Source organism: Bicyclus anynana, chromosome 10 (assembly GCF_947172395.1).
Source record: "Bicyclus anynana chromosome 10, ilBicAnyn1.1, whole genome shotgun sequence".
Classification (NCBI taxonomy): Eukaryota; Metazoa; Arthropoda; class Insecta; order Lepidoptera; family Nymphalidae; genus Bicyclus; species Bicyclus anynana.
Genome location: NC_069092.1, coordinates 9,897,404 through 9,923,058, shown reverse-complemented (window position 1 = coordinate 9,923,058; position 25,655 = coordinate 9,897,404). Strand labels below are relative to the sequence as shown.

General features: G+C 35.0%; 1 protein-coding gene across 7 annotated transcripts in view; it reads right to left on the bottom strand.

Moving 5' to 3' along the window:
- LOC112042985 (protein held out wings) overlaps positions 1-25,655 on the bottom strand; it is a 105,362-nt gene that overhangs the window by 5,709 nt on the left and 73,998 nt on the right. The window contains exons 3-7 of one of the 7 annotated variants that reach the window (XR_008251192.1): positions 11,958-12,074; positions 11,372-11,512; positions 9,376-9,496; positions 6,830-7,180; positions 2,161-5,514 (exon numbers count right to left, since the gene is read on the bottom strand). Coding sequence is in view for 6 of the 7 variants with exons in the window: in XM_024078220.2 (XP_023933988.1) it covers positions 2,202-2,278; positions 6,830-7,180; positions 9,376-9,496; positions 11,372-11,512; positions 11,958-12,074 (807 nt within the window). In the remaining variant the exon portion in view is untranslated. Of the gene's footprint in view, positions 1-952; positions 5,515-6,829; positions 7,181-9,375; positions 9,497-11,371; positions 11,513-11,957; positions 12,075-25,655 lie in introns of those variants that run through there. The other 6 variants (XM_024078220.2, XM_024078219.2, XM_024078221.2 and 3 more) reach the window with 6 other exon arrangements.

The following is a 25,655-nucleotide window of genomic DNA, read 5'->3' as shown; positions in this document are numbered from 1 at the left end:
AAATAATCGGGGGAGGCTATCAGGCATTCGTGCCGCGACATTAGACTTGGCTATGGTCCTGTTAATAAATTATATAACGTATATTTATAATTAGTTTACTTAGTTAATGGTTGAAAATGTTAAAATAATTTAGTATGATAATGATAATCTACAGTATATTATTAAATGCCCAATAGTTCCCAGAGAGCCGTGCTCGATACGCGGTTGTAACACATATAGCGCCCGTATCGAGCACCGCCCGCAACAAACAAGCATAGGTAATAAATTTATCACTTATGTATAACCATAACACCCCGATGCAAGTATGTAAGTTATTTAATTAACACATTGCTGTAAATTTTATAATAATTGTATATGATAGCATTCATTTAAGTTGTTAATAAGTTTGTGATACAAATCCATAATGTCGTTACATATTTGCATGTTAGTGACTCATATAATATAAATACATAGCTACAAATAATGGCCCAAGAAGGCGTAAGCTATTTTGAGCGAGTGTCTGACTAAAGATCAAAATTAATTTTTCAAGCCTTTCTTTCCTACTATCCCTGATTTTGCTAAAATAAGATCTCGTTAAAATGTTGATAAATGAAAGTTTTAACTGAAATATTATATACACAATGAACTACTTGGTAGACATAATTTACCTTGCAGCACCCCAACAAAAAGTTTAGTTTTAATCAAACACGCTCTCAAAATTTTCGACGCCGACGCCCACTCGGAATATAAATCTGCAGTGACAATAGCAGTTATGACAGTGCAATTCGTAATTATTATTATTATGTCAATATACGGGAACTTGGCCTTGTGGAGTTGCATGTTAGTTGTGTGAGGCTACAAATCACCAAATCGACTGCACGTCATCAACTTTATTAACTCATTGTTTTCGGAAATATAAATTTGACATTAACAATCGCGATCCCGTCCCAGCTACAAATAAAGAAAACGCACGTTGAAAATTTCAGACAATTTATTGCATATGTATATCTTCGAAAATGCATTTAATATTTACAATTAACAATCGACAAAAAAATACTTTACACAAACATCATCATATAAATCTCTTTTTTAATATGGATAGCATTGTATCCAAAATTCATTGCATATAAAGCGTGAGAATACGTAATAGACATTCGAATGCCTTTCAAAAATCCACAAGGACACAAGTGCAAAAATCTTATATGTTAAAAGACTTTCAAATAAGAAAGTAAATAAAATAATACCTAAGGCAAATATAGAATCAACTAACTTAAATTTCATATAAAAATCTTATATTGACTATGAAAACTTGTGATGAATAAAAAAATGTCACATAAGAAGTCAAAGGATAGGGCATTTTGATTAATACTGGAGCGATGGCACAATTCGGAAAATGCACTTTCCTTTGACTAATACTGGGCGAATCTTAGGAAAGAAGGATTTCACAACCCGAATGTAGCACCGGTATATGATTTTGGTTAAGTTGAACACGATTGCTGGGTAAAACCATAATTGGATACTTGAACTAAGAACACTTTCATTATCACTGGAATTACAATCCTTCTTCCCTCGAATATATTTCTAAACAATACTAAAAAGAACGCTATTTGCATAGATAATGCATAAGTGACTCTCAGAAAGGCACATGTTGTGATATTAAATTACAACAGCAGCATTGAGAGAGTAATATTATAAAATTTGGTAACGCTGATGTTCAACTTCGAAACATTATAAAATCTCAAAAACAACACTGTTGTAACGCCTCGCATCACAACATGTAACAGTTTTAAAAATCTAAAAAAAAAAGAAATATAAAAATCACAGTTACAATTATGCAGTGTCACTTCAGATCCGGTATGAAGTAGTAATGGGCATAATATCGTTCCTCGTACAAACTATTCGGAAACTTAACTAATAAGTACACAATAAAAATAGAAAAAAAGGACACAGAGAGACGACGAAGCGAAGGCACTCACGCATTCTTACCGACGAATATGATTGCTAGCTACTTCTGCGTGTCACACTGGGAAATACAAGCTTCGAAACGGCCAAGTGACGTATCGTTTTATTAAAATTTAGCTGAGATTCAATGATTGATAAGTCACTTGTACGTTTCGTAAACACCGATATGTGTATGCAAGCGTATTCATGGTAAGGCATGCGTGCACGCGCGCATCTCACCTTGTAAACAAAATGGCGGCGTGAGAGTGTTTTCGCGCGAATTAAGGCGCCGGTAAGGCAGTGCGCTGGTAAGGGTGCTCCCTCACTTGCGCCAGCCGACCCGCTCTCCGCACGAGACCTAGCGGCATAGGACATTTATCATCTGTGTCTGAATAGAGCGTTGACAACTCAACCAATAGACATCGAATGGCATGCCCAGGGTTCATTGTTTCATCTAAACAAATCATTAAAAATTTTTGTTAGTAACGTGTTCAAGGAATGAAGAGATAGTTCAATTAAAAAAAAATCGAACAACCTGGGTAGCCCTTAAAAATAAATGCTGAAAAGAAATTTAATCTCATTAAATTTATTATAGATCTCTTGACATCTTTTAATTTGCATACAGTGTAATATATCTAAAATAAAATAAATACTGCCAACGTGGTTTCGTGTTATTTTAAATTAAACGACAATTACTTTTGGCAGTACGACTAATTTCTACTATAATGCTTATCTATGCCTAGAATTTACTCTATAATAAATTGTATTGCTTTGGAAAAAGTAAAACATTAATATGTCAGGTATCGATATACCCGTTCAAGGTACAATGCAAGTCTGTTTTATATAAACCTTGGAAAAAAATAAAATTTGTGAATATAAGAATACCTATAATAAACGGCTGTTTATTATTATTTTTTTCATAAAGCTCACTCTTTACTAAACTATCTAAAAATCTTTAAAAGATAAAAATAATACTTAATCCTATGGTATGTTCATAAATATAATAATAATATGGCTAATAAATTAATAAATTACGACATAATATTATAACAATAATATAACATTTTCGTTCGGGTGATTATATAAAATGTTACGTTATTATTATAAGGTAGAAAACTTGTAATATAGAATGTTGTTTTTCCATGTCTACCATTAAAATGTTTGTAATATTTTTAGTAGTCAGTGTTGTTAATCGTTAAAAATATTACGTTTGTGTTTTATGTTTGTAAAAATACGTTTTTTTATTTGGTCCCTTTTGCTTGTAATCACTGGATTGTTTGTCTGAATTATATTGTCATTCAGTAAATTTAAGTGTTAATTAAAAAATGAAAAACACTATGTTAATCACATACTGGGAAATCTAATAAGGTTCTGTCTAGCTGCTCTGTAAAAATTGTTAACTCGACAATGTCCTAAACTAATTTGCGTCTATTTTTATCTAACAGCGTACTAAAGAGACAGAGAGTCATATATTATTTAAAATCGTAGACAGTTAAAGCAATAGACGTAATAGAAGATTTCCTCAAAAAAAAGAGCAACTTATGCGTGGACTCTGTAAATTATCGAGACAAGGCGCTTCGATATTTTATACCATGATGCTGTATTTTCAGACCATATAATAAACAAATCAAACGAGTTTGAAAATAGTCATTCAGTAATAGATATTTATGCTTTTATTAAAAAACATAAGTAGTTGAGCACAAGGTTACAACCTAAAATCTTGCAATTATTATAAGTACAGTTAGGTTAAAATATAAAATAGTAAAAAAATAATTTAGTGCGTTGACAGCGTGAAAATCACGTCAAAATCAAATATCTTTTGGCTGATAGCGGCATGCCAATCAATCGTCTATTTCTTACTCTGTCTACGTTCGAAACATTCACTGTCGAAACACAACAATTTATTTACAGAACACCTCAACAGATCTTAAAACATGCATGTAGTTTGTGTAAATATTACAGGTATGTAGTTATTTTATGTGACGATCCTACATGTGAACACTTTTACATTGTTAATGGATTAGTGGTATTACAAGCGAGGGTTATCACAATAGAAAATGGTGTATTTGTTCAATGCCACTGCAACAGTGACGTGCACTTCACATATGCACAAATGCACTGCATACTTTCTACACTCATTACGAACTATTGACGAAAATATTTTTTTATTTTTTTCATCTGTTTAGTTCGTGCCTGCCCTAGTCCATCTCTAGTGCACGCCACTGCACAATAAAGTGTTGGTAGTGTAACATAATCATATAATAATAATTATAATTCGAAACCTAAATGTATACGAAAGATCGGTAACTAAAGCAATCTACTGGCAGTCGCAAATACGTTTAACTAGAATAACTTTTTCTATTCGAATCGTCAACTGCTTCTATAAAAACACTGTAACGCGTACAACGGTAAAATAAAATTCGCAATAAATATAATATCATAAATTAAAATAATTCATGTAAATAATGATAATAATTAATAAATAATAATAATCTTTGTTCGTTCGGAAACAAAATATACTTTGTGTTACTGTACAAAACGGTTTAAGAGAAAAAAAAAACAAATGTTTTTCTTTTACTAAAAACATAACGTAGGCACAATAATGTTCGAGTTACTAAACTAAATCGTTCTTAATTTAATACTTAAACTACGTTAATGGTTCTTATGACTTTAGAAGAGGCGTTTGAGAATCTGTCAGGGACGGTAGACCCAGCACGTGTGAAAATAACCTTGACAAAGAGAATTAATAATTATTATAAATGGCATGGTAACTTTCAGCATACCCACTGTCCGCCATATTGATTTCTTACCCTTGTAAATTTAAAAAAAAAAGTTTGTGTCAGCTCCGACGCACGGATGGAGTTTACTCTTTCAGATCGACTGTCTAAATAGGTGTATGTTACCCCGCAGCATACACTATAATACAACGCCTAAAAAGTGATAGGTGCGCAGAATAGGTTGCGCACAAAAAACGTAACGCTGTCATACGTTCATCGAATTTTACTGCCCATTTTTTTCATATTAGGGGCTGGCTATATAGGTACTAAAAATCGATTCTTAAGGAGTAAACTCCAAAAATCTATACGAACTTGTACTGAGTTAAAATATCATCTCTAGATTATTCCGAAATAAGGCTGTCAAAGTAAGTGGCACCATCTATGTATGAATTATAAAACAAATGTTTTCAATATTAACCCCTTCAATCATCAGCACTAGGGAAAAATATTACTAGGTACAGCTATGTAATACCTATCCACATATTACTTTATGCTACTCCAAAATCAGTATAACTGACAGTAGGTATGCCAAACGTTGCCTTGCTTCTCGGACAGTTCATATCTATAATTTAATTCGCTGCAGTTTGTGCAATACTTAATAGTTTGATCTGAGGAGAATGAAAGCATAAATGGTACACAATCGATTGCATAGTAAAGTTTATGGAGTTTCTGTGACAAGGTTATTTTTTTTTCCTACAAAATGCTGGGCCCTAATAATGATGCGATGGCCGAAACGATGAAGTTGGAAGCCTGCCGTATCTTATTGTGGTCTGCAATTGTGGCCAATGTCAAAAGCCAGCAAGTAGGTATCTCGACGCTGCAACCCCATTAAAACATATTTTTAATACAATTCAAGAAGCTCTAGAAATAGTGCAAAATAAGTTAGTAGGTTAATATCAATAGCCACGTCTGTTGATATTTTTGTTAATCTATGATCTAAGCTTCGCATACAGTGATGAGTGCACGCTTTCGTTCAAGGCAACGACTAACCAATCACAAGTGATCTTCAAAAAGTACGCACTGTGATTGGTCGGACGCAATCTTGAACGTAAACGTAACAAATCAGTGTGACAAAGCCTTGTGAGTTATTAATTTATATTTACGTAATCTTTAAGACTATAATTTGGAATATTCTGCGCTAGAAGTTATTTATTATTTAATTGAAATTATCATAACAATATTAAACGATAAATAGGTTCTAAAGTCGTACTTTAATGGGGTTTGTAGGCAGATGTTAGACGGACAAGACAAGCAAGCTTGAAAACATTTTTGAACACTGTTAAAATAATAAAGGCATGCACTCTTAATGACTGATCTACACAACGTGCTTTTAAATACTTAAATGTACTTTTATCCTATAAATATGAATTTATAATTAAATTTCAGTTTGTCATAACTCAATTTGCGTACCTATTTAATGACTAACTTTGGAGTCTACTGGAAGTTTATAGGCAACCCGATACCATTAGCGTTAGTATTTTAGTAACATTCGATAACATCATTATATAGTTTCGTTCGTAAGTTTGCTTCTTTCCTCAGTTTATTTATTTTGATACCAACAACTTAATGCGTTATTGCAATCGTTCATTGATTATCAGTAAGATAAATAGTGGAAGGGATGAAAACTTATTGAAGTACCATTTTGGCTCTTTTGTTAAAAAAAAAAACTTCTCTTTTACATATATCTTGTTATATTTGCTCTTTCGCTCGTTTATTTTTAGTAAAAAATTGAGATTATGATTTATTTATTTATTGACATCAAGATTTGTTCGGTAAAGAAGTTACCGCAATAATTTCGATTTACATTTTTGTGTGAAAAAGGTTCCCGTCTAAATGCTGTGTTAAGATTTGGCTAAAGAAGCTTAACTTTAAGATTAGCCAACTAATTTTGATTTACCGATTAAATAGCTATAGCTTGGCAAATTCGTTGATGATACTCCCATGATATGCGGGCGACGGGGAGGGAAGGACTGCGTAAACTGCGAAGTCGTGCGCGCGGGGTATTACTACCCCCCACCGTCACGTGTTACACCATCGGGAGTGTTACGAACGAATTTGCCAAGCTAAAAAATAAAAAGATGTTATCAAATGTTTCATATAAAAAAAAAGAAATTAGCGGGCGAACAACCCACCCGTATGGTCAGCAGCGGCGTACGCCTCGGTCAACAGCGGGTTGGCGGTCAGCGCTGCGTAGTTCGCGTACTCAGCGTACGGGGACGCGTAGATCAGCTGGTGACCTGGCTCCCCGGGGGACAGGAGCCCGGCTGCGGCGCCCCCTGTGCCGTTGAGGAGCCCGGCCTGGGTCCCCGGTGCCCCCGACATGCGCGGGGACAGTATCAGCGGCGCCCCCAATGGCGCAGAGGTGCGTAGAGCTACGCTCCCAACCCCAGCCACTCCACCCCCCGGTGCTAGAAGCCGTTGGGTCTCAGCGGCCACGCGTCTCCATTCTTCATCAGCTGTGAAGTCCCCTTCATTATCAATGGCTAGCAATAATAGTTGTATTAGTATAGTTGATCAATATTGACACTTTTACAATCGAGCGGGTTTATGGAGTTATTGCGCGTTGGACCGTGTTTTACTGTGATTAAACATATTTATTTGTTAAGTTGGAAACCTATACTAATATTATAAATGCGAAAGCAAGTCTGTCTGTCTGTCTGTTACCTTTTCACGGCTAAACGGCTGAACCGATCATGATGAATTTTGGTTAATGGTAATTTTGACTTTAGAGCAAAACATAGGGTTTTGACCCTAAAATAAAATTAGAAGGGGGTGTAAGTTTGTATGGAAAGTTCCTAATTTTAAGAGTTAGGTACAGTTTTAAAAATTTGTTCATAAATCATAAAAAATACGAAATATAATTAGATTCAAGAATTTTAAAATTCAACCCCAAAAGTGGTTGAAAGTTTACATTGATTTCCATGCGGACGAAGTCGCAGGCGTCCGCTAGTTATACAATAAAGCACATTTTTTTTAATATTGCATATTTATATAAATTTAATAAGTTTTAAGTGAAATAAACTAGCTTAGTCTCTCAAGAGATTCGCAAAAGTCTCTAGCGATAAATTATAACCGGTATACGAGTACATAACTTGTAGTTACTAGCTATTTTATTAAACTAACAATTCGTTGCAAGATTTAACGGCCTTCCTACAGCAAGAGATCGCTTTACGGTATACCTTAGTAGGGGCTTTAGTTTATTTTCATGGTCTTAGCGATTGTAAAAGTGTCCTCAAATAGCTTACAGAAATACAGTACCCAAAGTATATGGTAATGGTCGTAATGAAATCACCCATGTTAATGGTTAACAACCGTAACATGCCACAAATCAATTAAATTAGTCAGTCAGTTAGTCATCTTAGCGCGATGACTCATTCTTGCTGACAAAGGACAAAAATAGTCAATAAACATGAATTAATTACAAAGAAGAAATACATGGATATTTACATAATAGGAAAACAATAAAAATTTAAATAGCAAACAGTAAAATGTAAACAATATTATTATTAACAAATCCATTTGTTAGTTATTTTACAGACGAGTATGTTTATAAACATTGCGGGTCATACGTAGGGCTCCATCTTGGTAAACGACATTTTGCGGATACGTTTCAAAATGGCCGCGTCTATAAAAAACTCTTTTAATTTTTCAATTTATGAGGATATAAGGTAATCTCTGGATTTACTGAGTCGATTTTGAAAATTCTTTTAGCAATGGAATGCCATGTTATTTCTGGGTGGAATAAGCTTTAAGAAATTATGCTCTGGTAAATAGGGGGTGGTTTTCATTTTAACATCAGATGAGCTTTTTGCTAGTTCTATAAACTATGGCTATAAATGGTTTCTGATCTTTGACTCAGTAGCTTTCATCTTAAACTGCATTCGCTCTTATCTATACAGGTAATCTATACTATCAGGGAATATTTGTGAGGTTATAAGGGGATCTATGGATCTACTAAACCGATTTTGAAAATTCTTTCACCTATAGGAAGCCATATTATTTTTGAGAGGCATAGGTTATATTTTATCCCCGTATTCCCATAGGAACGGGAACTACACAGGTGAAACCGCGGGGCGTGAGCCTATAACCTAATCTATACTAAGAGGAAAAGTTCCTGATGTTGTAGGGGGTTGTATCTCAGGATCTAATGAAACGATTTTGAAAATTTTTATACCAGTACAAAGCCATGTGATATGTGATAGCCCAGTGGATATGACCTCTGCCTCCGATTCCGGAGGTTGTGGGTTCGAATCCGGTCCGGGGCATGCACCTCCAACTTTTCAGTTTTGTGCATTTTAAGAAATTAAATATCACGTGTCTCAAACGGTGAAGGAAAACATCGTGAGGAAACCTGCATACCAGAGAATTTTCTTAATTCTCTGCGTGTGTGAAGTCTGCCAATCCGCATTGGGCCAGCGTGGTAGACTATTGGCCTAACCTCTCTCATTCTGAGAGGACATTCGAGCTTAGCAGTGAGCCGAATATGGGTTGATAATGATGATTCCCACGGGTACGGGAACTACGCGGGTGAAACCGCGGAGTGTGATACTTGTACATATAAGCAGTCAAATTGTAACTTCCGATTGATTTAGTACTGTGGTAGGGGTATTTTTCCACTAATAGTTATTATGTAAGTTCTTAACATTAAGTTAGTGACAAAACATGAAAGCGACCATACTTATTAGGCACTGACCGTTGACGGGCACGACGGCTTTCGCGCTCGAGTCGCGGTACGTGCCATTTATGATGGCCAGCTCCATTAACTGGCGTTTCTTTAGCTCATCCTCGCCATCTGCTTGCTGAAAATATTTACTTAGAGTTAGAAAAAAAAACTAAAGTCTACAGCAGTGACTCTCATGACAAACTGCAAGGAGTCTATGTCAGCGAAAAAAAAATTGGGGGTTCTGGGTCACGATGTCTGTGACGCATCCTAAGTCTTACTGGAATGCAAAATACGTATACCACGACAATACTCTCACTAGTGCAACAATATCCAAGGGCTTGAAAATATTTTTTTAATATATTTAAAACGTGACGAAAATGTGACGTCATTAGGGCAAGAAACTTGCTAGATAATATTTTTAAATCTTGCATTAGTGAACTTAGAAATGGGAACGTTGGCACCGACAACAAAGTTTTTTAGATGTCTAGGAAAAAAGATTTGCTCGTAGACGTAATTTATTGGTTAGTACAAAAGTTTTCTATTATAACAATGTAATAAATAAAGTACTGTACACGAAATAGAATTTAGAGCAACAAAACTGCTTTACGTTACATAAATAAGTAAGAAAAATTATGTTGAATTAACTTTGAGTTGAACGCAGGTCTCCTATTTTCAAACTACATGACGATTTTAATAACTAATTAAATTACTATGATTAAATATGAATACTATGACACTAACTAAATTTCTAAATAATAAAATATAGGGCTAATTTTAGAGATTATATAAACTGACATATTTTTACAAGTATTGTTTTAATGTACCAATTGTTATGGAAACTTGTATATTGTGATGGTTATAATATTTGTAATGTTATTCTTCTACAATTTCCAAATATGCCAAACGATGTCTCTCCTTTCTAAAACTGATTTATGATTTTTGCGTAAACCTGCTAGGAATTTTATGCGGCAATTGAAATTCACCAAATCTAATATATGATACTTGAAGCGTTCGTAGAAGAAACATATTACACTGTTACAATAGATCAAGAATTATTTGAAAATTACCCACATATTCTATAAAAGTATGCTTAGATTGCATAGGTTATCTACAAGATTTTCAGGTTTAGAAACACTAAAAATAATACATATATAGTATATGTCAACAGCCTAGGCTGTCAATTGATTAGTCTATAAATACAAGCCTCGCACGAGAGTGGAGCAGTATCACAGTGGCTCAGCCACGCTCACCGGGGCCGGGCTTCCCACAAGCGGGATTAACCCAGCCCAGATGATTTCCTTGATCATCAACTTTAAGCCTATAATGGCTTCCCAATGACCCTGACCGTATTCACGGCAGGCGTCTGCAATCACAGTAAAGGGGTCCAATCCCGGAACTGTTTCCTCCACATCCTTGCGGGTGTGTGAGACGGATAGCTAGTAGTGGAGCAGTTGCACTTGGGTGTTACAGTAGTGCGTGTTACTAAGTAGATTCAGTGTTTAACCCAGAGGAAGTAATTAACCGAGAGATCTGATCATCAGAGAGTGCGCAAACATTACAGATATTTATAGGTTTGGGTGTACTCTTCTATAACAAGATCCCCAAGACTGTGATGGACTTGCCAATGCACAACTTTAAGCAATGTGTTAAAAAACATTTACTTAGTCGAGGTTACTACACTATTGATGAGTTCCTTAACGATAAAGGTGCTTGGAGGCCATTGGATCAGCTTCCACCTTCACACAGGAAGTAAAACTATAAGATATTGTAATTGTTATCAATTGTAAATTATAGCACTGTATGACTTTTTCATTTCAAAAGAGCAACTGTTGAGTATCTTGCCGGTATCTTCTCAGCAGAACCTGCCTTCCGAACCGGTGGTAGAATCTTTACAAATAGTCAACTGACGTGTCAAAAGTGCTTGTAAATTGAGCCTACTTGAAATAAATGAATTTTGATTATTTTTATTGATTTTTTTGATATGTTTTGCTTATAAAATTGATATACTCACTGGAATAAGAAGGCGTTTAACTTCTTCAACGGCTCTGGCCAACTTGATCTTCGCCCGATTCTCGGTGTCCTCAACTGTGAGCAGTACGTGTAAATCGTCGGCCAGATGCTCCCAATTTGGTTTCCCCCTGTTTGCATCCTCCTGGAATACGCCCAAATAATAAATCATTGGACACGTAATATATAGCAGACATTTTATCCCGATTTATATGAACGAAATTATTCCGTTAGAAAAAGGAACACCAGTGCCAAGAATGCTTAGTGCTTCAAAAACGCTCGTAAACATGAATTAAGACAAAATATTGTAGGATTTAGGATGACTAAAACAAATAGACATACAACTTTTAGTGCAAATAACGCGATAATAATATGAAATACGGATGCTATAAATCCTTTAAAAGGATCTTACTTCATGGAATTATCTTGACGCATGTTTCTAATAAACCTCTTAGTAAAAAGTATCGTATAAAATAAACCTGACTTGCATTCCATTAGAAGCTGCGTGAAATAAAAAAGAGATTAATAAAGATGGTTATTTTTTATCAAAAGTGTATATAAAATGAAGTATAAGTTTAATAAAAACATACCTTTTTCTTGTCCCTCATAGATCCTTTGCCCCTGACCATGATTTTGCATCCGGTTTCTTGTTCCAACTGTTTTGCAGTCATGCCTCTGGGTCCGAGAATCCTCCCCACAAAGTTGAACTGTAAGAAAAGAAAAGAAAAATACAATTACATACATTTTTGTAATGACTGCTACCAGAGGGTAGTCGAAGAAAAGCGTCAAAAGTCAGTTGTAGCCGTCCACCGTAATATTTATTAGATGCTTAATGTTTTCTTGTACGTAATATTTTGTGATTAGTTTGAAGATTGTGTGTTATTTTGATTGGTTATAAAACAACAATATGTACACTGCTAGTTCAACAAAAACAACAAATTCTAGAAGGAGTGCAATACTCGTATACCGGAAAATACCCACATTGATTACAAAACGGTGCCTTGTATTTGGACATTAAATGCGTAACAGTTGGTTTAACTGCCGGCGTTAATACAGTAATCTAGCTTGCAGCACGTATACTGGGGAGCATTACGAGCACAGAACATTAGACCACAACCTCATTCCCTAGCATCAAAGCCGTGGCCAGTTCGACGTATACGAACCGTGAACGACTATCATTCTCCCGTCCCGTGTAAGAAATGGAACAACTGGAATAGAGCCAATGGACGCACAATATCATAGTAGTTGTTTTCCCATACAGTCATTTCGTATTACTTTCGGGTAAACTCTAAAATGTTTAAGAGTAAATGGTGGATAAAATTAAGCCTAAATATTTGTCACGCGTGTCACATCGGATTGTCTCGCGTGACAGCGTGTAAATTGTTTGAATTTATTACTTTTGGTTGAAATATTTTACCATACAATGTTACTGTATTGAAAAAAAAAGAAAACTTTACGATCGACTTTAAATTGCTGAATACGAAGGACTAAATTGTATTATAGTAAATACCTAATTTCAAAGAAAAGTTAAGATTTTATTTATCATTAAACTTCCCGTTCCCGTAGGAATACGGGGATATTATATAGCCTGTAACCTTCCTCGATAAATGGGCTATCAAACACTGAAAGAATTTTTCAAATCGGAGCAGTAGTTCCTGAGATTAGCGCGTTCAATCAATCGATCAATCAAACAAACAAACAAACAAACAAACAAACAAACTATTCAGCTTTATAATATTAGTATAGATTCATTGAATCTACCATCCAGATAGAAAGAAATGGCACATCTACTAAATACGTATAACATGATTGATAAAAAAATTTTGCAAGACATATAAATTTGCAACGTGCGTTATTCTGTTTACGGGTTTTTATATTACCCATGCTAGTACAGAAATACCATGGAGTGTGTCTCTATTTAATGGTTACGAGGTTATGGCAAAACGTATGAGGAAACTTCTCTTTCATGTTAGATTTTACATATCCCATAAATGTTTGCAGAGAAATTTAATAATACTAGCTCCCACACGCGTCTTGGTCCGCAGCAATGTAGGATTTCTACTGTCTTTCACAATAATATATCTCTACCTACCAAATTCTATTGTGTTATTGAGTTACAAACATCCATTGATTTCATACTTCACGTCATAAATAATGTTATAAAGGCAAAAGTTTGTAAATAAGTTTGTTACTCCTCTATGTCGCAACTACTGAACCGATTTCACTAAATTTGATAGATAGATTACATAGGCTACTTTTAACCCGGAAACTGCCATACAAAATTTCACCCAAACGATGTTACGGACAATTTATATGTTCATGAAAATATAATGGGCATGTTCATTTTCATCACATTTTCTTTTACCACATCAATATATACTATGTATATAAAACAAAGTCGCTTTCTCTGTCCCTATGTATGCTTAAATCTTTAAAACTATGCAACGGATTTTGATGCGGTTTTTATTAATAGATAGAATGATTGAAGAGGAAGGTTTATATGTATAACTAGCCGACGCCGCGCGATTTCACTCGCGTGATTCCCGTTCTCGTAGGAATATGGGAATAATATATAGTCTATAGCCTTCCTCGATAAATAGGCTATCTAACACTGAAATAATTTTTCAAATCGGACCAGTAGTTCCTGAGATTAGCGCGTTCAATTAAACAAACTCTTCAGCTTTATAATATTAGTATAGATAACATCCAAGGTTTCCGCGGGATTTTTAAAAAGCTAAATTTCACGGACGAAATCGCGGGTGTCCGCTAGTTTCTTCTAAATTATGAAAACTTTGGAGTCTTAATACTAAGTTTACGTGATAGAAATACAATTTTTAATACGGTAAACGTTACGTGTTTTATTAAAATTGTATTCTGCCATATTTTTCATTTTATTTTTTTGTCATCTCCCGCAACAATATACTTTATCGACATTTTCAACGCAAATTAGGAATACACTGACGTAGGTACTGTTAGACTTCCAAACGTCTGTCGCTTGTCAATAACATTGCAGACTTTATTTTTCCCAAGTGCGAACAAAGCTGAGACGGACGCGGAGCCATGTTGAAATAGCGTCGCACCAGTTGGCTACGCGCCCACATATGTACTCACAACCAGTTGATATTTTCATGACAAAAGTAATTACTGTATTTTAGAAAACGCACACATAACGTACGACGCTATTTAGATACATCTGAACTATGTTATAAATAAAAATAAACACATATGTATGTATCAAATCACTACTTAATAATGAAATTTTGAAAATCCATACGAATATTATAAATGCGAAAGTAAGTCTGTCTGTTAATTTTTCACGGTCATACAGCTTAACCGATTTAGATGAAACTGGGTATAGAGATAAATTGGACATATGCTGCTTTTTATCCCGGAAAAATCCAAAGTACCTTCGGGATTTTTTAAAATATTACACAAACGGAGTTGCGTGCCTACACTAGTACATAATATATTTAATAAATAGCCGACGTCCCACAGTTTTACCGGCGTAGGGATAAAATATAGCCTATGATACTCACAAATAACGTGGCTTTCCAGTGGTGAAAGAATTTTTAAAACCATTTCATTAGATCTAGAGAATACCCTCTACAATACCACAAACTTTATCTCTATTATCTATATAGATAAGGAGAGCTAAAGTTTCTAAAGGCCCCTTGCGACTTCATCATCACCTATATTTAAAAATGAGTTGCTGTTCTATAAAACTCAAGAACTGCTCAACGGATTTATCTTGGTCTTGAAATGTTCGTGGAGGTAGGTATAGGGAAGGTTAAAATGGTGAGAAAAAATAGATTAATTGCCGGGAAAACCATAAAAACAACCCTTTTTTATTTCCCATACAATCTTTTAACAGTCAAGGGGTAGGGGTAGGGTAGGGGGGAGGGGGTAATGAAGGGGTAGGGTAGGGTAGGGTAGAGTGGAGTAGTGTACGTTAGTCAAAGAGAAGCTTGACTGGGTCCGCTAGTATTAGTAAAAAAGTATAGATAAACAATTTTTTTCTTTATAATAAACGATGTAATAAGTATAGCATAATTATATTTATTGATACCGCAGTTTGATTACGTAGACAATTAATAAGGCCAAACTCGATAGGTTGATCTTGTTAAGTTAAGGAGAGCTAAAGTTTCTAGAGGCCCCTTGCGACTTCATCATCAAACAAGCTTCGTGCAACAATGTATAATAAATAGATTATTTTACTATATTTCCCGCGAAAATAGACAATCTGTGTTGAGCTTTAGCTTTGCCTCCTATTATTTTAAGTATTTCTTTATTCACTTAGATATCGGGGCATTTTTTAGAGATGATGACTTGACAAAATATAGTTCCAAAAGGTTTTTAGAGCATTGCTTCACTTTGTCATCGCATTTTAGGAAGAAATATTAAAATGAACTTTATATCTAAGTGATTTTTTTAATAATCCCAGTTGAGTAAAGTAGGTTTTGTTTCGAAGCTTTTAAAATTTTTAATGGAATGACATTATGCAAATTAGTTTCTAAATAGATGACTGATAGTAAAATAAATCCTTGCAAAGGGGTCGTTACGGTCACGGCAGATTGCTCAGTACCAATTAACACGGTGGTCGCAACAGAATGTAGGTTAGGCATTCTAAATGCTTCCCAGTTGATCATAACTCAAATTGAGTTAGTACTGCAGCTGGTACAAGGAAATAACGATGCGGCTTAATAGTTAAGGTTAAGAAAACATTTCCTAAAAACCGGCCAAGTGTGAGTCGGACTCGCGCACGAATGGTTCCGTACCATTGTCTATAAAAATAGCAAAAAAATCACGTTTGTTGTACGGGGAACCCCCCCTTAAATATTTGTTGTTATAGCGGCAATTAATTGTGCCGTGACGGGTGGCAGCAACAGTGACTGTATCATTATTTTGTGGTAGAGGAAACACCTCGAGCAGTTCCCAGGACTTGTGACATTGGGAGTAGGTTTAAGGGATCCTTTAGAATGCATCATCACTCACCTTCCCTGCCCGACATGTTCTCCATGCCCACACTAAACAATTTATGAAATCACTAACGCGACTGGCAGCGTGACGGTGTCTACGCTGCCTAACAAACAACTGAGCTCAAGTTATCAAATAGCCTCTTATTTATACCAACATTGATACATCTCCTCCACAATAACATAAATAGAGAATGTTAATATCATCTGTAATCGAGGAACATAATATTATTATATTATCAATTATATATTATCAAGTAACTTTAACGTTTCATGAGACACAGCTTAGTGACAAACGAAAGGACAACGGAGTCTTAGTATTAGGGTCCTGTTTTAGCTTTTGCAAATGGAACCCTAAAAAGAAACCCTCAACATTTGCAACCGAGATCTGTACCTAAAATACATATGTGATTTTTATCCATATGTTTACAAAAGTAACGGACGTCTGTTGATTTTAAAATAACGTTTCGATAATTTATTTAGATTTGAAACGTTATCAGATGTGCGATGAAAGCACGAAAAATGGTATTAATCAAACATAACCTCAAATGTAAAATGCATTTTTTCATGATGTATAAATAACTCATTCAATTAGTCTAATACAGATGTAGGTAGGGACTGAAAAGTGTTTAATCATAGATTAATATTATACTTTATAGAAATTATTTTATTTATTAACAATGATGTAAAATTATGTATAAGTTAATTATTTGATTTATTTTTCATGATCAAAAATAACTCACTCAGTCAAATACAGACTTACTTAAAAGTATTTAATTACTAGAGGACGCCCGCGACTTAGTCCACGTGATACACGATGTAAACTTTCAACTACCCCTAGCCTACGCCTACCCTTTTTCTCGCCGTAAAAAACCATCTTAGAACTTCAACGAACATTTAAAAAAAAGAATTGGCCAAATTGTTCCAGGCGCTGTTGAGTTATGCGCTTACCAACGCATTTTGCGATTCATTTTTATATTATAGATTGATTAATATCGATTAATAAATAATTTGATTTATTAATATACATAGGTAATTATTTCTACAGTGGAAACGCCCTCGCTATCGGCGCATCTAATCGATAAACATCAATTGCATTTCAGCCCGAGCCAGTGTAACAAGCTCTATAAATAGTCAGTTTAACTCAACCATGGGAATTAGCACGCCTTTGAATCGGATTAAGTACTTTTTAACCGACTTCAAAAAGGAGGAGGTTCTCAATTCAGTCGGTATTTTTTTTTTTTTATTTTTTTTTTTTTTTTTATGTATGTACACCGATTACTCAAAGACGCCTGGACCGATTATAATCTGCATTATATTGATTACGCGAAACTAGAAATCTTGCAACCATTATGCAAAACGTTATTTAAATGGTCGACAACGTAAAATAACAGTTTTACGCACTAAAATAACAGGTTTCCACCGCAGTCACGTGCTTTCTAACCACAAAGAAATTGTTATATAAAATAAAAGCAGTGATTTGTTAAATTGGCATTATTATGCATTCTTAATTTCCATTTTGGTTTAATATTTCATGATATGACATTTTTGTTTTAGACAATCGAGGAAAGCTCGAAATGGTTAGTGAGTCTTTCAGAAATCGGACTTTTATAACATAGAACATTGAATCATTTTATATTGCAATTTTCACCTGCCCGGCGTAAACTTCTGTTTTACACCTTTCTAGTTAAAACCCTACCGACAAAGACGTACCGCCAAGCGATTTAGCGTTCCGATACGATGTCGTGTAGAAACCGAAAGGAGTATGGATTTTCATCCTCCTCCTAACAAGTTAGCCCGCTTCCATCTTAGACTATATCATCACTTACCATCAGGTGAGATTGTAGTCAAGGGCTAACTTGTACAGAATAAAAATAAAAAAAATCACAAATCCTGTAGTCACCATAGATTTTTCCGGGATTAAAAGTTGTCTGTGTCTGCCCTATATTCCAATTTATTACCAAAACTAGCTAACGCCGCGCAGTTTCACCCGCGTGGTTACCGTTCCCGTAGGTGGATAATATATAGCCTATAGCCTTCCTCGATAAATGGGCTGTCTTACACTGAAAGATTTTTTTCAAATCGGACTAGTAGTTCCTGAGATTAGCGCGTTCAATCAAACTCTTCAGCTTTATAATATATATTAGTATAGATTTATCGAAATCGGTTCAGCGGTTTAGCCGTAAAAAGGTGACATACGGACTGACTTTCGCGTTTAATATATTAGTATGGATTGATCGTTGGTTCATTGTATCATAAACGATGTGATTGTTTGAAGATGCCTACCCTTTAAAAGCGCTTGTTTTTTCAGCTATTCTCGACTTCATAAAAACATGTACGATGCACTTACTCAGACTGTTTTGATTTCTCATATTGGATCTTCTGCAAAGTTATACTCATGGATATATAAAACGTTTTGAAAAGAAAACATTCTCGGATTTATGGCCAGATTTATTGGGTGTTAGAATTTTACCTACCGCAGTTTCGTGCATTAAAACCGGGATCCAGGTTAGGTTGATCCATAAAATTAATCTACGAAATCTTAACATTAGATTGACCACTACTACTAATCATTAGTTAGGAGGTACTTATTAGTCGCAGGTGCATTATATCCTTATTGCAAAAGATTGATGGGTTAATTTCCTAGTAATTGCCCTACAATCTGTTACGCTAACATTTTGCGCCCAGTCTGCATTATAGTTACTATTGCACTGTAATAAGGTACATAATTCTTGAAGCTTATAAACGAGTATTTTTGCTGTGGAGGAATGTACGATGTGCCTTACCGATATATGCCTTGGGCGATAGTGCCATTGTAAAGTACGTAAGTAATATAAGTGTAAGGTATTGTGACATAATTAAATAAACTAAGCTGGTATATCAGTATTGCAAGTGGGAGGACTAAGGGGAGAAGTTGAAACAAGAGAGTTATAGTTAAAAGGTGTGTAAGAGGAAATTGATGATATATGAAATTCTACAAGAAAATTTCGCTTAGCTTGGACATATAAATGGACTGTACAATAATACCATTTAATACAATCACTATATTTTGAGTATACGTATGGTCGTTTTTATTATGCACTGATATTTGTATTTTATAAGCATAATATGCAACATTGCTAAATACTAATAATAAAAAATTTAGACGTTTTGAACCCATAATATAAGAATTTTGATGCTTTAGCTTTATTTTTCGTTTCGTTCGTAGTTTCTTGTCGTTATTGTGTTTATCACAAATAAAACGTAATACACAGTTTCAAAACACCTAAACCTAAAGAAAGACTACGACACACCGAATCCTAATTAAGAAAGTCACATTATATATTTGTATGTATATAGCAAAGAGCAGTGTGAGGAGCATAATGTGGCTGTAGCATTAGACAAGATGTCTCTAGACATTTCTCCTATTGGCACTACACAAGTAGTACAGAAAAAAACCACAATTTGTAACGCCTTTGGCTGTTTTTTTTTGATTTGGCACAAATATTGTCCATTCACTCGTTGCGGATGCTTGAGACGCAATGTGGTATGTCCGGCACCCGAATTTACTAACCTAATTAACGGTTTGGCTGAGAGACAAAATGTTAAGGAATGAAAAAAAGAATGTATTAATATTGACGCGTCATAAGCAATTTTATGTCTTTTCTATTTATGAAATGCGATAGTCTGTTTGGTCAGACGTTTGTCTAGATTATAATGTGTGGTAGTCAAGTATTCATTGTAACGATGGTAAGGACGACACTACTATCCATCTATTTAAAAATATATATTAGAAATTGTGCGTATAGTTTGGTATGAAAATGACGTTCGTTGAGATTGTATATACAGAGTGCTCGGGAGCATTATTTCCCATAACTCTGGGGTTCTTTACTGAAAATTAATTAAAAATGTTTAAGGAACATAATTATTGTGTTCTAAAATTAATATTTTCGGGGTATCTAAATAATATTTCCTTTGTAAATATATCTGTGTCCCTTATACGCATCCTTATAATTATGACGTAGCCAAGTTTTACGTATTTGAAAATGCAGGAATAAATAAAAGCGTGTATTACATAGATAGTCGGAAATATTTGAATTACTTTGCATGAAAACATAAAAAGTTTTTATTTTTTAGTTAAAAAATATTAGTTATGCAGCTTGGCTTCTATAAGTGGACTCGTCAACAATTTGAACTTATGGGAAATACTCCCTGTAGCACCCTGTATAATACCTAGGGACCAATTCTTATAGTAATCAGGTGAATCAGCTGACTAGCTAACTTTTTTATCACAGACTTTGCTGTTTTCTTCCGCTTTCTATAATTGGGGGAGAAAATATAACTCAGATTATTACTTTGTTTCAGTGTAACTAACTCAGACCTTAACTCGATCGAAATTAATCGAGTTAATCAGGTAACTAAAACATAGTATTTGAGACATACAGGAGAGAATCGGCGACTAATTTCATTTGCGTAGGTAAAGTCAATTACGCAGTGAGTTCTAGATTGCACTTACTTGTATATCGCATCGTTGTTTTTAGTATATTAGCTATTATTATTTATAAAGGTTAACATGTCCTACAAACTTAATAGTGTTTTTATATTCCAGAAGCGGTTTTATAGCTCCATTACTAATTACGACATATATAATACTTGTTCATAAATAATCAAGAGATGTTTTGCCAACGACTAATGGGTACGTTACATTTTCATATCCAACTGTTTAAGTCGTAAATTGCATCTCGTTTGTTTTGACAATTGCTTATTAAATAAATTTATTATATTATATAAAAATCAATGCGACTTTTCGTTGTAATTTTACAACTCAATGTTCACCTATTCAAACCAAATGTTTAGGATTTGTTCGGACTATTTAGTAGAAGGTTTATGTGAAGTTTGCACAAAATTGGTCGTGCAGTTCTTCATTTGTCCCATTTTTTGTAACAAATGAATTCAGGGGTAGAGTAGGGGTAAGGTAGGAGTAGGAGTAAGATAGTGTAGGGTAGGGATAGGGATAGAAGTGCACATAATTCAAAGCGAAGCATGACCGAGTCCGCTAGTTTAGGATAATAGTTGTTTAGTCACTCTACACTCAAAAGTTCGAACAAACAAACAAACTCAGATTTGTATTTATATGTATTTTTACCAGTCAGGATTATATCCAAAAACAGACAAAATCGTCAAATTAAAAATAATTTGACGATTTTGAAAGATAAATTCTGAAAGATAATTTGACGATTCTTTTCTCGTCAAATTATCTGAAAGATAATTTGACGAGAAAAGATTCTGAATGAAAATTTTCAAAACAAGTACTTTTTTTTACATTATACATATAGGCTAGCGCTTATGCAGCATGAGGTGGAACGCGCTTGCCTAGAAGATGCCTATTCACTCTTGACTTGAATATGTTATATGATCCATGTTGTAGGTGGTATGAAAAACGGAAGCTGTGAAGGGCATTCCATAATTTCGCAGTGCGGATCAGGAACGAAGAACCGAAACGCTTCGTACTTTTATTTACAGTAAAATACACAATACAATATATGTATCAAGAACTTGAGTTTTTATGTATATTTCACAGTGAATCCGTCATATGAATGTGCAATCATTACAATCAACGGTATCAGACAGTATAATAATGTGAGGTGCAGAATGATACATGGCCTTAGATGCACGGTCGGGCGCTCCGTCATGAATTTGATCTTTCGTCGTTGACCCGCCTGCTGACAGACATTAGGTAATGTACTAGAGAATAGGACATATCCTTTTAGACTATGGTTGTATGATGTATCACATATTTTACAAAGTCCTACCATACCCAATAAGTTTAGATTGAAAATCATAATTTGTTTATGTCAAGTAGGCTCCTCCGGTAATTCCTCAGTGCCTGAAGACAAAAGTCTTCGAACAGTGCGTGTTGCCAGTGATGACCTATGGATCCGAGACTTGATCGCTTACTATGGGCCTCATAAGAAGGCTCAGAGTCACACAGCGAGCGATGGAACGAGCTATGTGCGTGATCGAATCAGAAATGAGGAGATCCGCAGGAGAACCAAAGTCACCGAGATAGCTCAACAATGGCAATGGGCAGGGCACATAGTTCGAAGAGGCGATGGATGTTGGAGGGCCCAAAATGCTGGAATGGCGACCCCCCCCCCCATCAGGTGGACTGACGATATCAAGCGAGTCGCAGTGATTCGCTGGATGCAGGTGGCTCAGTATCGTGATGTTTGGAAGTCCCTACAAAAGGCTTATGTCTTGCAGTGAACGTCCATCGGCTGATATGATGATGATGATGATGATGAAGTAGGCTCAATTAGTTATAAACACGGTTGGGAAGTTAAGTTCTGCTGAGAAGAGTTGACTAAAAACTCAACAGTTTTTTCTTTTTAAATTTTATTATTCAATAGTAGAGGCTAATATGGACTTATTTGTTTTTTCGAGTGTCATAAAAGATAAACTACATACGGTTATTTAAAAAGTAATGGCAAATCTGCGAACTAATGTGCACCATATGAACCACAAAACCCAGACGTACATATCCAATGATAACTTATCTACACAAATATTATATTGTGTAAAGATTTGTTATTTGTTGTGGAACTCCAGTTTCTTGATGCGTCAAAAAACCCGCGAGAATTTTCTAGAATTAGAAACATAGGGATTTTTCCATTACTGGGGTCTGTTAAATCCCACAAATGTCACAAAGGGTTAACTGTAAGGAGGTAAAATTACCGGAGTTAACCGCCCAGTAGGGATATGATAAAATCCCTCAAACCACTTGTCGTATAAAAAATTTTTTTCCTCTCATTTATTAATCTTTTTATTTTTATTTTTAACAATGTTAATATAAAAATATAATACAAAACACTATTAAAAATTTATAAAAAAACAAACTCTCAGTGCGGGGCTTTTTGAGTGCCCAAGCAACTGGTGGTCAGGGCTCCAGAGTGAGAAACCTCCGCACAATGCGTGGCGTTTAAAGAATCAATGCCTTCTGTATCCGACCCTTGATCCAACAGTTAAGTGAAAGCTTCTTAAGATGTTGGTCGAAGCTTTTCGCTATAAGACTATTGACTGAAACAACCATCGGAGCAATAATTAAAAATCCATTCTTAATCGTTATTCATACTACATAAAGAACAGATAAAAGTACATAACAACATAAAGGGATTTCATTAGATAAAATTCCTAGCAATGCACGAGAATTACGAAGAAAAAGATGCCCCAAGATTGTTCATACATCATACGCTTGACCTTTCACCGCTGACACATGCCGCTGATACAAGATAATATTGACAGTTTTCCTGTGTGAGACTGTATACAAGGTGATTTTACATTGGTGTGTTTCATAGTCAATACAAAGAATAAATAGACTTAGAGCCCGCGAACTCCAGACCTTCGTCATTTTATAAAAGCTGAAAGTTTGTCAGCTCATGCTACTACCATAAGTAAGTACGGTAGCTAATTATGCAATTTAGACTAGACAGACAGTGTGTTGACTAGAATGCAGTTGATTAGCGAATTAAATTCTATACAAATCTCTAGATTAATACTCCTAATGATTAACGCAACTAGATTTTTTTAATAATCGATTTTTATATGCGAGATCAAGATGAAACGCAAAGTCCCTACTATGCTTTAACTACCTTTATTTAATATGCCTATGCTTCATTCAGATACCTGTCTAATATACAGTGATACGCAGAATAACGATCAGCCTTGGACAGGCTTTGCTATGAAAAGTAATACAAATAAAATAAGTAATTTATTAATAAAATAAAACATTAAATATATTTAGCTTAACCAGCACTAAAATCACGACCTACGTTACCGATAAAATGAAATAATGATTAATAATATATTTATTCACTAACCGCGCTCTGATAAGAGATCAAGGCAACAATATAACGAAGGTTATGGTCTACGACCCGACAAGTGCATAATACGCAATCTAATCATCAATTCTGTATGCACGCTTTATCTGAACAAATATGCAGGTATAGTTGATAAACAGAGTATGTTTAACCCGTGCGCAATAACTTGACACCAAACGATGGAGCAGCTCGACAAAATACGACAAGTCGAAAATGTTCGTGAAGTCATTTGACAAGAAGAAAACAAAACAACTACTGTTGCATACATAGGCGTATTTAACGGGTGGGACGTAATAAACATTTTGAAAAATATAATAAGACAATTTCTGATACCTACCATAGATACAAAGAAAAAAAAAATAAGTCGAGCCGTTTCAGAGGTCTGCGTCTACAAAAATTGCTAAAGAAATTTTTATATTGAGTGTTGACTCCGTTCAGTGATATGTAGGCCCACCCCAGGAAATAATCCTAGATACGCCAATGGTTACATAGCAGATCCAACACAGCACTGGTAGCAGGCTAACTTGAAGATAGTGAAAGTTCCATCATGTCCAGGTTGTGTTGAGGAGGAGAACAGCTATCACTTTATAGCTGACTGTCGCATGTACGCGCTGGTAGGATGGGAGTTAGTAGGTAATGATACATTAAATGATGTAGACATGACAGATCTCACTATAGGGCATATTCTTAGGTTCACGAAGGCTACAAGGAGAGGGGAACACTGTCGAGACACCAGTGAACCTGTGTCTTATACTACGGGAATTGGGTGGAATGGTCCCTAGTTAGGACTGATCACCCGTCTGGACTCGTCAGACGTCCCTATAACTTGACACCTGGCTACCAAACACATCCATACAAACAAAGTACAAACATCATTCGAGCTGGGTGTCAAGTTAATCCGCACGAGTTGTATGGAGTAACAAACACTAGGGCACTTTGACTCAGTAGCGCTTATCAACTTCTGGGCGGTTAAATATTTAATTAAAGGCGTCTACATGGTGTCACATAACTATCTACATTTGTACAGCAAACTGGCTTTGTTAGGATTATTTTTGAAGAACATCAACCATTTTTATTGGGTTTATTTCCCTTTGAGTTTGCATTACAATAGTACCAATTACAGGTTGGAATTGAACTTGGAACCTTGGACTGTTGAGTTATGAGGCGTAATTATTTCTCTTATATTACGTATCCATATAGATGGACGAAGTTAATATGTAATTTAAATTTTAAATAACTCATTATTTGCAACAAAATTTAAAACATCTTTTAAAGAGTCATAAAAACCGTTAAGTTGCACTGGAATAAGGGCGACTTCATACTGAGCGTATTGGCAACCACACATTGTAAAATACTTTCGGTCCCAAGTAACCTAAGTTAGACTAATTAAGTAGAGACAAACGTAACCTTACTTACAAAAAAATACGTTTTATACTGTCAGCGTGGGTAAATTAGGGAT